This window comes from Diplodia seriata, assembly GCF_021436955.1.
Source record: "Diplodia seriata strain FDS-637 chromosome Unknown scaffold_2, whole genome shotgun sequence".
NCBI classification, from domain to species: Eukaryota; Fungi; Ascomycota; class Dothideomycetes; order Botryosphaeriales; family Botryosphaeriaceae; genus Diplodia; species Diplodia seriata.
Genome location: NW_027117309.1, coordinates 1,852,068 through 1,866,506, shown reverse-complemented (window position 1 = coordinate 1,866,506; position 14,439 = coordinate 1,852,068). Strand labels below are relative to the sequence as shown.

The 14,439-nt window shown below is 56.3% G+C and overlaps 2 protein-coding genes across 2 annotated transcripts; one reads left to right on the top strand and one right to left on the bottom strand.

The window, feature by feature from the left end:
• Positions 1-1,047: 1,047 nt before the first annotated feature.
• CRM1 (Karyopherin transporter) lies at positions 1,048-9,159 on the top strand (the record flags this gene model as incomplete). The annotated part of the gene is made up of 15 exons (XM_066773430.1): positions 1,048-1,113; positions 1,179-1,208; positions 1,265-1,349; positions 1,390-1,461; positions 1,513-3,038; positions 3,065-3,757; positions 3,850-4,400; positions 4,451-4,684; positions 5,809-5,893; positions 5,943-6,293; positions 6,377-6,394; positions 6,443-8,360; positions 8,410-8,676; positions 8,757-8,920; positions 8,992-9,159. The coding sequence occupies 15 exons, from the start codon at positions 1,048-1,050 to the stop codon at positions 9,157-9,159; spliced, it is 6,228 nt and encodes a 2,075-aa protein (XP_066635997.1).
• Positions 9,160-10,685: 1,526 nt separating this feature from the next.
• On the bottom strand, positions 10,686-12,038 carry SLS55_001941 (uncharacterized protein; the record flags this gene model as incomplete). The annotated part of the gene is made up of 1 exon (XM_066773429.1): positions 10,686-12,038. One exon carries the CDS (start codon positions 12,036-12,038, stop codon positions 10,686-10,688), a length of 1,353 nt encoding a protein of 450 aa, XP_066635996.1.
• Positions 12,039-14,439: the final 2,401 nt, after the last annotated feature.

Below are 14,439 nucleotides of genomic sequence, written 5' to 3'. Positions count from 1 at the left end.
AGGTTTATGCACATGCATGTACCCGCCAATGAAGCTCATCCGGACTACTCGGCGCCACGTCAATGGGCCTGCAGATGATAAACTCAGCATTCGAGGGAGTTCTTTGCCGCATCCGATGCAAGCGCAAGCCACGTCGTACCCCGCGGAATCCTGAGAGGACAACACCATGGTATCATCACGAAACTGTCACTGCGCGGCTTGAGCTGACTGACCCTCGGGCAAAGGGGCATAGAGATCGGGAGCTGCGGACGGGTGCGATGCGGCTGCTTCCGAAGTCTCATGATTGTTCCGAGTGTGGCACAGTGACGGTGGCCTGAGTCGGTTGCCGTGATGGAAACTACAGAGGACAAAGGAGCATACAATCAGTAGAACGGCCCAGCCTGCCAGCGCTTGAATGGAGCATACCCCGCGCTGCCAACGTGCCACCGCCAGACTTGCATTCCGCGCGGGGCGGCTCTGGAAGGGACGTGTCGCATCCGCCGCAGGTCGAGGTATATCAAGAAGCCCCGGGGCTGGAACGGGCGGACGGGCGGGCGGACAGCGCTCGGGGTTTCTGTGGGAGCAAAGGCGGAGACATGAAGCAAGTGAGGACTGGCGATGGGGGGTGGAGCTTACCAGCAAATCCTGTAGCTCAGCTGGCAGCCGCCGGCACCCGGATAATCCTCAAACCGGGGTTGCTGTCCCGCCGCGTGAAGCAGAGGCGCCTCTGCTGCACGTCCTTCTTATCCGCCGTCACCTTTTCGCGTGCATCTGCCTCTCTACCTTGCCACGTCGAGGCTTCTCTCCCTCTCCCTCTCCCGAGCACCGCCCGCGCCCTTCGCTGCCCCAATTTCCCACGCGCTTCGCGGTCCGTCCAGGCAGCCTGCGCCCGCGCGTCCAACCCTGCCCCGCCATCCCATCGCGTTACGTCCCGCGCCAGCAAACCTACCTCAACCTCACCTCCGCGCATGACCACCACGCCTCGGCATTGAGCGCGCGCCCTTCCACACACACACCCCGTCGACCCCGCTCTAAATCGAGCCGCATCTTCTCAGTCCAGCTCTCAAGATGTCCATGTCAATCGAGGAGCTGGACGCGACCGTCCGCGCCTTTTATGAGGGTCGAGGCGACACCGTACGTGCTTCTACGCGTGCAACTCTGCCTCCGACACGCTTGTGCTAATTCACCCTGCTCTACAGCAAAAGCAAGCGCAAGCCTCGCTGAACCAGGTACGCCCGCATACCCCTCACCTCAGCCTCGATGGCGCTGACTGATTGGGCCGTAGTTCAAAGAGAACCCCGACGCATGGCTGCTGGTTGATAAGATATTACAAGATGCCCAGTACCCGCAGACGAAGTGCAAGTATTCCGGTGTCGTGTTGGAACAATAGCGAAGCTGACTGTTGGGTAGACCTGGGCCTGCAGGTCCTGGACAATGTGATCATGACGAGGTGGAAGGTTCTTCCCAGGGACCAATGTCAAGGTATGAACGCCGTGGCCTGCGGCCGCGATTCAACTCCCTAACGATGTGCAGGTATCCGCAACTTTGTTGTCAACTTCATCATCCAAACCTCCAGCACCGAGGAAAGCCTTAGGAACCAGCGCACGCTCCTCAACAAACTGAACCTCGTCCTCGTCTCCATCCTGAAGCAGGAGTGGCCTCACAACTGGCCCACCTTCATCAACGAGATCATCTCTTCATGCCACAGCAGCCTTCCCATCTGCGAAAACAACATGGTCATTCTCAGGCTACTGTCGGAAGAGGTTTTCGATTACTCGGCGGACCAGATGACCTCATCCAAAACGAAGGAGCTCAAGCAGAGCATGTGCGACGAGTTCACCTCCATCTACCAGCTCTGCTCCGAAGTCTTGAGGACCGCCGAGCAGGCCTCCCTGATCAAAGCTACCCTGGAGACGCTGTTGCGCTTCCTCAACTGGATTCCGCTTGGCTACATTTTCGAGACCCCGCCCAGTGGCATCAGCCTCATCGAGACTCTTCGCAGCCGGTTTTTGGAGGTACCGGAGTTCCGCAACATCACGCTTAAATGCTTGACCGAAATTGCGGGCCTGCACACTGAGCCGGCATACAACGAGAAGCTAGTCCAGATGTTCACCGAGACACTCACGGAAATTTCCAAGATTATCCCGCTTTCCATGGACCTGAAGAGCACTTATGCCCAGAGCAACAGCAGGGACCAGGAATTTGTTCAGAATCTGGCCTTGTTCCTGTGCAACTACTTCTCGATGCACCTGAGCATCATTGAAAACCTGCCGAACCGCGATTTCCTAATCCACGGCCACTTTTACCTCATCCGTATCAGCCAGATTGATGATCGCGAAATTTTCAAGATCTGCTTGGAGTACTGGACGAAGCTTGTTTCGGAACTGTACGATGAGATGCAGCAGCTCCCGATTGGCGATATCAACCCGCTCATCAACATGGGCATCGGCGGCATGGCGAACGGCGGTGCGCGGGACCCTGCCCTTCTTGCTAACTACCCCCTCCGTAAGCACAAGTACGCCGAGGTGCTCTCCAACTTGCGCCAGGTCATGATCGAGAAGATGGTCAGGCCTGAGGAAGTCTTGATTGTGGAGAACGACGAGGGCGAAATTGTCCGCGAATTCGTCAAGGAGAGCGATACTATCCAGCTCTACAAGTCCACAAGGGAGTGCTTGGTGTTCTTGACGCATTTGGACGTCAATGATACCGAGCAGATCATGTCTGAGAAGCTCGCCAGACAAGTCGATGGCTCAGAGTGGTCTTGGCCTAACTGCAACACTCTCTGCTGGGCCATTGGATCGATTTCCGGTGCGATGAACGAGGAGACCGAGAAGAGATTCTTGGTTACTGTCATCAAGGATCTGCTCGGTCTGACGGAAATGAAGCGCGGCAAGGACAACAAGGCTGTTGTCGCATCCAACATCATGTATATTGTCGGCCAATACCCCAGGTTCTTGAAGGCGCACTGGAAATTCCTGAAGACTGTCGTCAACAAGCTGTTCGAGTTCATGCACGAGACTCACGAGGGCAAGTCCGGAAAATTTCCTCCTTTGAATGCTGTAGCTAACTTGTCACAGGTGTCCAGGACATGGCTTGCGATACTTTCATCAAAATTGCCAACAAGTGTAGGCGGCATTTCGTGGCCTTGCAGCCTGGGGAGACGGAGCCCTTCATTGACGAAATTGTCCGAAACCTCCGCAAGATCACCATGGATCTCTCGCCTCAACAGATCCACACCTTCTACGAGGCCTGCGGTTACATGATCAGTGCACAAGGCCAGAAGAGCATCCAGGAGCGTCTCATCCAAGAGCTCATGTCCCTCCCCAACGCTGCATGGGACTCGATCATCCAATCAGCAAACACCGATCCAAGCATTCTCCAGGACGGCGAGACCATCAAAATCATCGGCAACATCATGAAGACGAACGTCGCTGCTTGCAGTTCAATTGGCAGCTACTTTTACCCTCAGATTGGCCGGATCTACTTGGATATGCTCACCATGTTCCGTGCAGCCAGTGGCTTGATCGACGAGGGTGTGCAGCGTGACGGCAACATTGCAACCAAGATGCCCAAGGTCCGCGGTCTTCGCACCATCAAGAAGGAAATCTTGAAGCTCATCAACACGTACGTCGAGAGAGCGGATGATCTGGATATGGTCCACAATACGTTGGTCCCTGGCTTGTTGGAGGCTGTGCTGCTCGACTACAAGCGCAACGTGCCTGATGCCCGTGAAGCCGAGGTGCTAAACGTAATGACAACCATTATCAACAAGCTACATGTACGTTGGAGACCCAATCTCAGCCGATTTATGCAAACATTTGTATTTGCATTCCTCTTGCACGTAGAGAATACCCTGCTGACAGTGAACAGAGCTTGATGGAGGATCAAATCATGAACATCATGGACGCGGTCTTCGAGTGCACCCTGGACATGATCAACAAGGACTTCTCCGAGTACCCGGATCACCGTGTCGAGTTCTTCAAGCTTCTCCGCACCATCAACCTCCGCTGCTTCCCCGCCCTCCTGAAGCTCGATGCACGCTCCTTCAAGTTCGTCATCGATTCGTGCATGTGGGCGAGTAAGCACGACAACCGTGAGGTCGAGGGCGCTGGTCTCATGATGTGCTTCGAGCTCATCTCCAACATGTCGGAGACGGATCCAGGAACCTGCAACACCTTCTTCCAGAGCTTCTACACAACGATCCTGCAAGACGTGTTCTTCGTGCTCACGGACAACGACCACAAGGCCGGCTTCAAGCACCAGTCGATGCTGCTTGCCAAGATGTTCTGGCTCGTTGAGTCGGGCAAGATCAGCGGACCTATCTACACTCCAGAGATGGCTCCTGCCGGCACTTCGAACAGGGACTTCCTCAAGAACTTCACCGGGAACCTTCTGGCGAACGCCTTCCCCAACCTGCAGACGTAAGTGAGGCCCAATGCTCGATGGTGCAGTGACGCTAACCGGTGGCCAGGCTGCAAATCTCGAACTTTATTGATGGGCTGCTCGCGACCAACTCGGACCTTAACCGGTTCAAGCTCATCCTCCGTGACTTCCTCATCTCGTTGAAGGAGTTCTCGGGCGACAACGCGGAGCTGTTCGCGGAAGAGCGCGAGCAAGCGGCCAAGGCGGCCAAGGACCAGGAGCGCGAGCGTGCGATGAAGGTGGGTGGTCTGCTGAAGCCGTCGGAGCTGGAGGACGACGAGCTGTGACTTGACCAGGAGCTGGGAACGGGCGCGGCCGCCCGAACACAGTTTGACCGATCAGAGGGCACGTCGCGTGGAACCAAGGTCCGTCGGGGCAGTGTGGACCTTGATGGTTGGGACGCTTACGGGCTATGAGCGAGCATCTTCTCGACGCCTGAGTGCAGCGTTTGGCGTCCAGGATAATTTAAGCGAAGGAAGGATACCAGCTCTCATTTGTTGTCTTCAAGCAGAACACAGCGGAAGCAGGCAGCGGTTGGGCGAGGCGGCCGGCTGGGTTGGTTGTGGAAGAGCATGTGGGGGAACAGTCCCATAAAAACAACAGATGAGAGGGCTCGAGACGATAGAATAGCTTGTCGCAGTTCAGACTCTCATATACGATGTGCGTTGTGCGGCGTGAAGGCGGTCCCAGCAGCGCGGGCCGGGCAGGGACGCATGTGACATGACGTCATGGCGCCCGGCGGCGTCGATTTTCTCGGCAGCGACGCGAGAGGTGGGCGCTTCGCGAGAGGGCGGGTCTGGTGTTTGTCCAACGGGCGCCTCTGGGCAGCCGTAGGGGCGACGGTTTGGGCATAGCGCGGCGCCGACTTGGCCACGTTCTCGGGCGGCGGCCTTCATTGGCTGACTGCAACACCGGCGCGAGGCCTCTCTGCCCTCAGAACGCCGGGCGACAGGCCGACAGGTGCTCCAACGCTCCTGCTGCATACCACCGCAATTTGATTTTTGCCTCCGCCGCGTGACTCTCACATGCGCCGCGCCGTCTCGGTCCAATTGCTGTGCAGCCCCGCGGCGCCGTAGCCCAACACAAGACGTCGACCAAACGTCTTCCGAATTTGACTCTGCAGCCGCCAGCTCCCTCTTGACCACGGAACTGGCCTGCCGGACACCACGCTCCCGCTCGCTGCTGTGAGAGAGCCCCGCCAGCACTCCCGCCCCCGTGGCCTGCCCAGCCCGCCCGTGAGGCTCGGCGCCGTCTCCGACTCGCACCTGACGAGCACGCACATTCCAGCTTGATCTTCGTGCACCATGTGAGTCGTCGTCCTCTCCGCCCACGCACGACCGCCGCCCACCACCATCGATCCCGTCCCTGGCCCGATGCAGACTGGCGCTGATTCGCTGCCCTGTCCAGGAAGTTCGGCAAGCACATCCAGAAGCGGCAGCTCGACTTCCCCGAGTATGCCGCAAGCTTTGTCGACTACAAGGCCCTCAAGAAGGTTTGATTCCGCCCGCCCGTCCGCCCATTCGTCCTAACCTGCTCCCCAGCTCATCAAGAAATTGAGCGCCACCCCTGTGATCTATGCCCAAAACGAGCCTAGTCTGGGCGATCCGCAGACCTCCCTCCAGGCGAACAAAGCCACTTTCTTCTTCCGCCTTGAGCGAGAGCTCGAAAAGGTCAACAAGCTCTATCTGCAGAAGGAGGCCGAGCTGAAGCTGCGTCTGAGCACCCTGCTGGAGAAGAAGAGGTCACTCCAGTCACAGCCCATCCCCGTCTCCAAGCTCTCCTCCAAATACGTCATCCTGGAGGAAGCCTTCCGTCTGTTCAGCAATGACCTCAACAAGCTGCAGCAATTCGTCGAAATCAATGCCACTGCCTTCTCCAAAATCCTCAAGAAGGTGCGCCCTCCCTCCTGCCTCCAGCTGATGCGTTTTCCATGGGCCGCGTCACCAGTCTCCAGACATTACTGACGGCTTTCTAGTGGGACAAAACATCAAAGGTTCGCTTTCATGCCCTCCTCCCTTCTCACTAGACTAACGTAGCCAAGTCTCGTACAAAAGAGCTTTATATCTCGCGCGCTGTCGAGGTGCAACCATGTTTCAACAGAGAGGTCATCAGCGATCTCTCGGACCAGGCGACCACCAGCCTCCTGGACTTTGCTGCGTGGGCCGAGGGCGAGCAGATGCAGTACACCACATCGGTGCCATCCGAATTCCCCAACAGGTTACATGATGCCGACACGGATGCCGATCCTCAGATCCTGCAGACCATCACGTCTGGCAACATCTCGGGCGTCGAGGAGTGGATTAGCCGTGTTGTTGTCCTGCCCGATGCAAGAGATCGCATCACCAAGGCATTCCTGGCCACCGCCTACGATGCGCCAGAGAGTGCTTTGAAGGTCATGCTCGACACCAATTTCGTTGATCTTGATCAAGGCGATGATGTCAACGCGAGAAATTGCCTGCATAAGGCGGCCATCTCTGGTCGGTCGCTAGTCCTGAAAATCGGACTTGAAGGAAATGCCGACGTCCGGGCATCAGACGTGTACGGCAGGATTCCTCTCCACTACGCCTGCATGCATGGCCATGTCGGCATGATTCAAGACCTTGTCACCACGGCCCCAGATACAGTCGATTTCAAAGACCACGACGGCTTCACACCCCTAATCCACAGCATTGTCCATAACCACCTCTCCTGCGTCCAGAGCTTACTCCAACACAATGCCCGCATCGATCCCACCGGAGAGTCAGATCACATCCCCCTCAATCTTGCCTGCCAACATGGGCTGCAGCCCATAGTCGAGCTTCTGTTGCACGCAAATCCGCAGATCCTGCCGGATGCCGAGGGCTTGTATCCCCAACACCTGGTGGCGCGGTCCGGCAAAAACCCGCGCATATGCTTGCTACTTAGAGATTACGGCGTAAACCTGGACCAGCCTGACAAGCTTTACCAGTGGACGCCGCTGTTCCACGCAGCAAGCGAAGGGCATGTGGTTTGCTTGAAAACGCTTTTGGACTGCAGCGTTAGCGTGCATGTCAAGGATGAAAAGGGCCTCACGGCAATGTACTACGCTACGTGGGAAGGCCATCTGGAATGCATGAAGCTGTTGGCATCGGTCTCCCAGGATAATCCAATGCAGCCCCCAGCGGCACCGGCGCCTCCGATGCTTTCGGCTGGCCCGCCGCCATCCAGCACTCCACAGCCTATGGCAATGGAAGTGGATGGGATCCCCGATCTATCTCTGCCTCCTCCCATCATCCCCATCAGGAGATACGGCCACAACTTCCTGGAGAACAAGACCTTTGTTGTCATCAACTTCGGCGCGTTGGATTCAGAGCCCATACGTTTCTACGAGGACAGCAAGTATCCTGCTGCACGCTTGACCATTGCATCAAAATCGTCGGACTTGATCCCGCGAAACATTACACTCCCCATGTCGGAAGAAAACAAGGTCATCTCCTTCCAGGTTGACAACCTCGAAACCTTTAGCATTGACTTCGACGTCTACCCAACCTTCGGAGCAAAGGTCATCGCTAGAACGGAAGCTTCGTCGACGGTGTTTAGGAACAGAGAGTCCAGCTCAGGATTCTGTAACCTCGGTCTGTTCGACCCAAGATTGCGAACAATCGGCCGCATCAAGTTCCAGTTCAACATCGTCACTCCGTTCCCAGGGCCCCCGCTCGAGATCACTCACTTTGCCACTTACTGGAAAGCTACCAGCCAGCTCGACGAGTCGCCAAGTGCTCTGATCACCGGCTCGAGTTTGTCAGGCAGCTACGTGAGGCTGTTCGTGCAGATGACTTGCGATGGCGTGCCAGTGTTGTGCCCGCAATGGAAGGTGAAGTACGGCAGGCTTGGCATACCCGTCTCACGCTTGACGTCCGAGGAATTCCTTTATATCGGCGTGGAGAATGGCGGTGGAGAGTCTGCGCTGGCCGCTTTGGCGAATACGCCAGCCCATGACAGTAAGTACTCGGTATTCCATGCACAATACGGTCATCTAACAGCTTGTAGTTTCGAACATCCACAAGATTCTCGCAAGCTCATACGTCAGCCTAAAGGAGGCCATCAACCGCTTACCCGTCGAAGTCCGCATCGAACTTCACATACTGTATCCTAACCGTGTCGAGGAAGAAACCCTGAGGCTTGGGCCAACCCCGAACATCAACACTTTCGCAGACACGCTTTTGAACATTGTGTTCGATGATGCTCGTCATCTGCGAGTGCAAGCAGGGACGGCGGCAAGGTCGATTGTTTTCTCCAGTTTCAACGCAGACATGTGTACGGCATTGAACTGGAAGCAACCCAACTGTCGGTGACGCTCCCTCATGAAAGGCCGACCAATGCTAATGTGTCGACAGACCCCGTCCTTCTCGGAAACGAGCTTGGCGCAGATCCGATCGAAGCCGCAGCGGATTCACAGAAGGTGCACAGCAGCGGTCGCACGACAATCTCGGTGAAGGAGGCTGTGCAGGTGGCGCAGAACAACAACTTGATGGGTCTCATTTGCAGTTCACGCTTGTTGGTATGTCTCATGGATTTTTGCTTACCCCTCGCCAGCGGTTTTTTAGCCAGTACTTACACGTCGAACAACAGAATCTTGCGCCCGCGCTCATCGAGTCGGTCAAGACGGCCGGTCTCGTTCTCATCACGGATCTTTCGACGCAGCAATCGACGTTGCCGGATCAGCCTTCATCCGATCGCATCGATGGGTACTTTGACCGCGAAGGTGTTCTTCACTTCAACGAAACCATCGACATCTGAATGGGGAACCTTTCCAAAATCCGGTCCAAGAGGCTGGAGAGAGGCGTGCTTTAGACAGTGTGCATTCCGTAGCTATTCAGTACTTTTCAGGGATAGAGGATCGTTCTGGTTCTATTTATCGATTTGGTTTTCTTTGCCCTCTTCCCCCCATTCTCCTCTCTCTCCTCTCTATTCTCTCCTAGATTTGGTTATGATTTATGCATTTGTGACGAGGCAAGAAATAGCATTGGCGATAGGCGGTCGGCTGTCTCCCATATTCCCCCCCAAAGAGCGCATTAGATTGGACGTTTTCGAGTAATACATTGGATATTAAGTTTACTCGTTTGATTGCTGGCTGCTTTCCGCCATGTGAATGAGCAGGAGCAATGGCACATACGTATTTGCCCGTCTCTGCTACCTGCTACTACTGCTGCTGCTGGCCGGCAGCTGGCTTTCTGGGTAGAAATACTCTTTCGGCATAAAGCAGCCTATGGCCCGCGACTGCCGCGCAGTCGACAGGAAGCGACAGCTGGACGGGTGCGCTGGGGTTAAAAGCGTCCGCTGCCTGTCCGCTTCCACTCTTCTTCTTCTCCTTAACCGCCACCATGAGCCTCGTCCTTGAACTACTCTTTGTCATTGGCGTGTGGCTCCGAGTGGCGCCCCTGCTCTTAGGTACGTGTATCAAGATTTACACCATATTCCGCCCTCAGCAAGCTCTCCCCGATCCGGAAAACCCCCCAGATCCGGACAATCCCCCACCTACTGGTACAGATAATGATCACAGCGCAGCTGCGGATCAAGAGGCCTCTGACAAAGACCGGTCAAGCCAGAACGGAGCGGCAGGCGGCTCAGCCGTCCAGGGGTCCTCGAGCCCTTCAGGGTGATCTCTGATCGCCACCGTCCTCCCTGCCGCGGCACGGAGGGCGGCGTCACCTACGGGTGGCGCCTCAGCGAACCGGGCGCTCCCACTTCAACGCAGTGCTGAGGTCTAGTACCCGGCTGGCTCTGCCACTGGGGAAGCTAAGAGGAGCGCCGGTCCGATCTCTGCGAGTCCTCAAGGCAAGTTCTTCCTCTCCGTCCTTTTCATCACACCTTGAGCAGAAGGCTGACTTCTCATCTCCGCACTGCGTGTGCTATCCTTCAGTGTCCGGCTGAGCGCCCAGCGGCCTTATACTCGAGAACGGAACGCTCACTCACCTTCGATCTCCCCTCCACGCCTCTGACGAAGTCCTTCGTTGTCGACCAGCGCCACCAAACCACAACATTCGCCAAGACACTCAGCCATACTTCTGCTTCATCAGGGACAAGTGAGAGGGCTTGGACAACTTGCGGTGAAAGAGGACAGGCACTGGGAAGGTTGTTGGATGGCTCTCAGTAGATATCATGATGTCAAACTGAACGAATGCGAGAAGTACTACATTCATTATAACAACCATGGCTCTAATGCTGTCCAGTGTTTCCTTGCTACATACATGCGTGCACAACAAAGCCGACCTCATCAAGCCTGTTAAATCAAAAAGCATTGCATGGAATAATTCTTATGCGCATTATATCTTCAACAAAGTTTTATCTGGAAACGCCCACGAAGCGTTGGCCTTCTTCGACTCGTCGTCTCCATCAGACGACCGAAGGATGCCAGCGATCTTTTGGCGCGCGCGATCCAAGGTCCGCTCCGCTTTTCTTCTCAACCCCGTCGTCAGCGCCGCCTCCTTGGCGGCCGTCTTCTCCGCTGTATGCGCCGCATGGTAAGCGTTTTGAACACTGCACTTCCCAGCCGCCTTCCTCAGTTTCGGCGGCGTGCCCGACGCGTCTTCGACGGCGAGTCGCCACTTGGGGTCGTCCGGGGCGCGACCGGAGCCCAGGTTGCGGAAGAAATTGACGCACAGCCACGTGCCCCCGGCGAAGTCGAGTGGGTTGAGGCATTGCAGCGACGCGGTGTAGTCGGTGTCGCAATGCTCGCAGCAGCTCGAGCCCAGGTCGAGCTGGCGATTCTTGCCCACCATGGCGGCGCGCGGCAGGTTGCGCAGCAGCAAGCCGTCGAGCGTCTCGACGCCGGCGCCTCCTCCCCCCGCCGTCGTCGTCTTCATCTTCCGGGCGTCTCTGGCCGGCGGCTGCGCGAAGGGCAGCTCGGCGCAGACGCGGTGATGCGGGCAGATGCGCCACTCCTGCCGCTCGAGGTTCGTCGTCACGCCTCCCGGTATCGCCGCTGCTCCGCCGCGGTAGTAAGTCGCTCCAGCCCGTGGATACTCCCACTTTTGGTAGGCGTAGTAGCCCCACAGGAGCAGCTCGCCGTCGAGCACGCGCGCTCTGAGGATCTGCCGCACGACCTCGTCCGGGCCCCTGCCCAGCTTGAACCACTTCCTGGACTCGAACGCGGACGGCGGGATGATGTTGCCCCCACCACCCACCCTCGACCGCAGCGCCAGCTGCACGTGGTACGAGCGGATCATGTACTGGTTGTAGAGACACACGGCCTCGTCGTCGGCAATCCTGCACTTCCCCCCTTCGGCCTTGTTCCTCTTTTTCTGCTCCCGCTCGACGCTCTCGCCGTAGTTCTTCGGCATGTCCATGGGGTCGTACGGATGGTACGCCGCGCAGCCATGGCAGAGATAGCGATACCTCTTCCCCTTCTTCCCCTTCGAGACGTCATGGCGACCGTGACCGTCGTCGTCCCTCTCGAGCAACTGCATCAGTCGCAGCCGCGCCGCCTTGTCCGTCCCGATCTTCGACACGGTCCCCTGGCGCAGCAGCGTCGAGGTGTGGAGCGCACGGCACGTCAGCGCCAGCGCCGCGACGGACTCGGGCGGGACGTGGCCGAGGATCTGGACGAAGGGCGCGGTGGGGAGGGAGAGGAGCGGGGAGGAGGAAGAGTGGGGGACGTGGGGAGGGGCGATGGCCATGCGGTGGAGCACTTCTTCCGCGGTGAGCTTGCGGCGCCGCGTCGTCGTCGTCGTCGTCGTCGCGGATGGCGGGGTGGGGAGGGAAGACGACAAGATCGGGAAGGGGCTGTAGGGAGGGGGGCTGTCCATGTGGCGGTGGCGGTGGAGCATTTCTTTCGTGGTGGGCATTGCTGGCTCCATCTCTGTTATCGCTGGGTTATGTGGTTGGTTGTGTCGTGTGGTTGGTTCGAACGAGGGAGGTGGGGTCGGAAAGAGCTTGAAGCAAGATAAAGTCTAGAACAAGAGAAGGGCGTGAGGTAAGAGAAGAAAAGAGAAGAAGTTGCTGCGGCGTTTATTGGGGAAGTTTTCATGGTATCTGGTCAGGCACAGGTGGAAATGTTGCTTCTTCTTCCAACCATGGTTGTCGACACGACCCTGAAGGGGGAGGGAAAAAAAGACCTGGAAGGAAAACAGTCCCGCTCTTTCAAACAATTAGATGGAACTCACATCGCTCAGATGCTCTTGCGCGCAGACCAAAACAACGGGATCTCGAGCAGTCGAAGTGTGCGAATGCCTCAGGACTGTCTCGCAGCGGAGATGGATCTTATCGAGGGTGAGGTCTGAGTACCTTCTTCCGCATCGATTCACCATAGTCTACCAGGAAGGGGCAGGAGAAAAGGAGAAAGACAAATAGAGAGTACCTTAAGCGAAGATACTATGTGCATATTGTACTGCGATGTTTGCGCATGCTTGATCATTGTTTGTTTGGGCTCTTGAGGGACATCAACCACCCAGCGGACCGTTTTTCTTTTCTCTTGCCCAAGTCGAAAAGCTTCGGTGGCATCACGGCACCTGCAGCCCTCTCCGGGGAGGGTTCATCCATGGAACATCGCCAGCGTACGGACGTATATACATATATACATCCATACCCGCGCAACCCATGCCGATGAGAAAAAAGTCCATCGCCCCATCGCCCATCATCTGCAAAAAAAGAAAAAGAAAAGAAAAGAGAGAGGGGGGGGGGGGGGTGAGGGAGAGGACAGCACCGGTGCCACCACCACCTCCGCCCCGACGACGACAGTACAATACAAACCTCCGACAAACGATGACGCTGCCCCCACCGACCTAGGCCCCCCACAAACGTCGCGCGGCGATATCCATGTCAATTCAATCCCAAAACGAGGCAAACATCCGAAGCCGGAAAAGCAGGGACTTTGCCGTTATTATTTTGTTCGAGACACACGAATCATCGTCTCTTTCCCGTTGCGTACGTTGACTTCGCCACCTTGCGGTGACGTCAATCCCCCGGAAGAGAGTCGAGACCTAGAACGTGATGGATGCATGGATGTGGAGGGTGGATGTCGGGCCGGCACAACAGCGGGATGGATGGATGATTGATGATTGATGATGATGATGATGATCCCCACCCGTAACCTACGCGAATACCCTGGTTTTTCTTCTGCTCGGGTCGAAGCGAGAGAGAGGGAGAGAGAAAGTCCTTACCGCGTGCGTTCTGAACTATGTTGACCGGTTGCACGGGGATCGTCAGGACGACGGGGAAAAGAGAGGGGACCAAACCCCGGGCGTTTTGCGTCAATCGCCGTGTCGATGACATCGATTGTGGAGATACGTGGTCACTACAACCACCACCGCCAATTCTGCACGAAAAAAACGCGTCGTGGTCGCTCGTTTTCCGAAAATTCGAAAGACGAGCGAGCGAGAAAGAGCAAACTCGAGACGCGGTAAGGAACCCGTCAGAGACGCCAATCGAAAGCAGAAAAAAAAAAAAGGTACAATCGAAATCGTAAAAGACTCCGGGGTTTGTGCCAGAAAAAAATAAGAGATCTTGTTCATGTTTGCTTTCGCTCTTCTATGTGGTGACCATTCTTGGATCCCGTCGTTCACATTTCCCCCGCCCTCCTTCCCAATCGTTCAAAAAACAAAAAATCGGCCTTCCTTTACAACTGGTCCCCCCCTTCCCTCCTCCCCGCGTTCCCTGCTCGCGCGTAGCTTTCTCTCTCGACCCGTTCCGGTCAGGACAGTAGAAGAGTGGTTTCGTACAAACGGCCAGCAGCCTAGATGCCAATCCAACTGGGCGCGTGGATTGTGTTGTCGATAGTGTAGTGTAGTGATTGTAAAGTGAGGAAGAAGTATGGATGGGTGTGTGGCGTATGTCGGTAGCAGCATTAGGTAAGATGTAAGTAGTAGTAGTTTTAAAAAACGAGATGTGGTGGGTAACGAGCAATTGAAAATGGAGAACAAGCCCAACAAAGAATAGCAAAATACAATCGATATCAGATCGAGGTTTCCGCCTGCAAACTAAACAAGCAAAGTGGAAGGGCGATGTACGACTGTGGTAGGCGCCTTTTTAGGATGGTTCGGGATCATGCACAACGGCGAGCGACGCCGGGAGTTGCTAGAA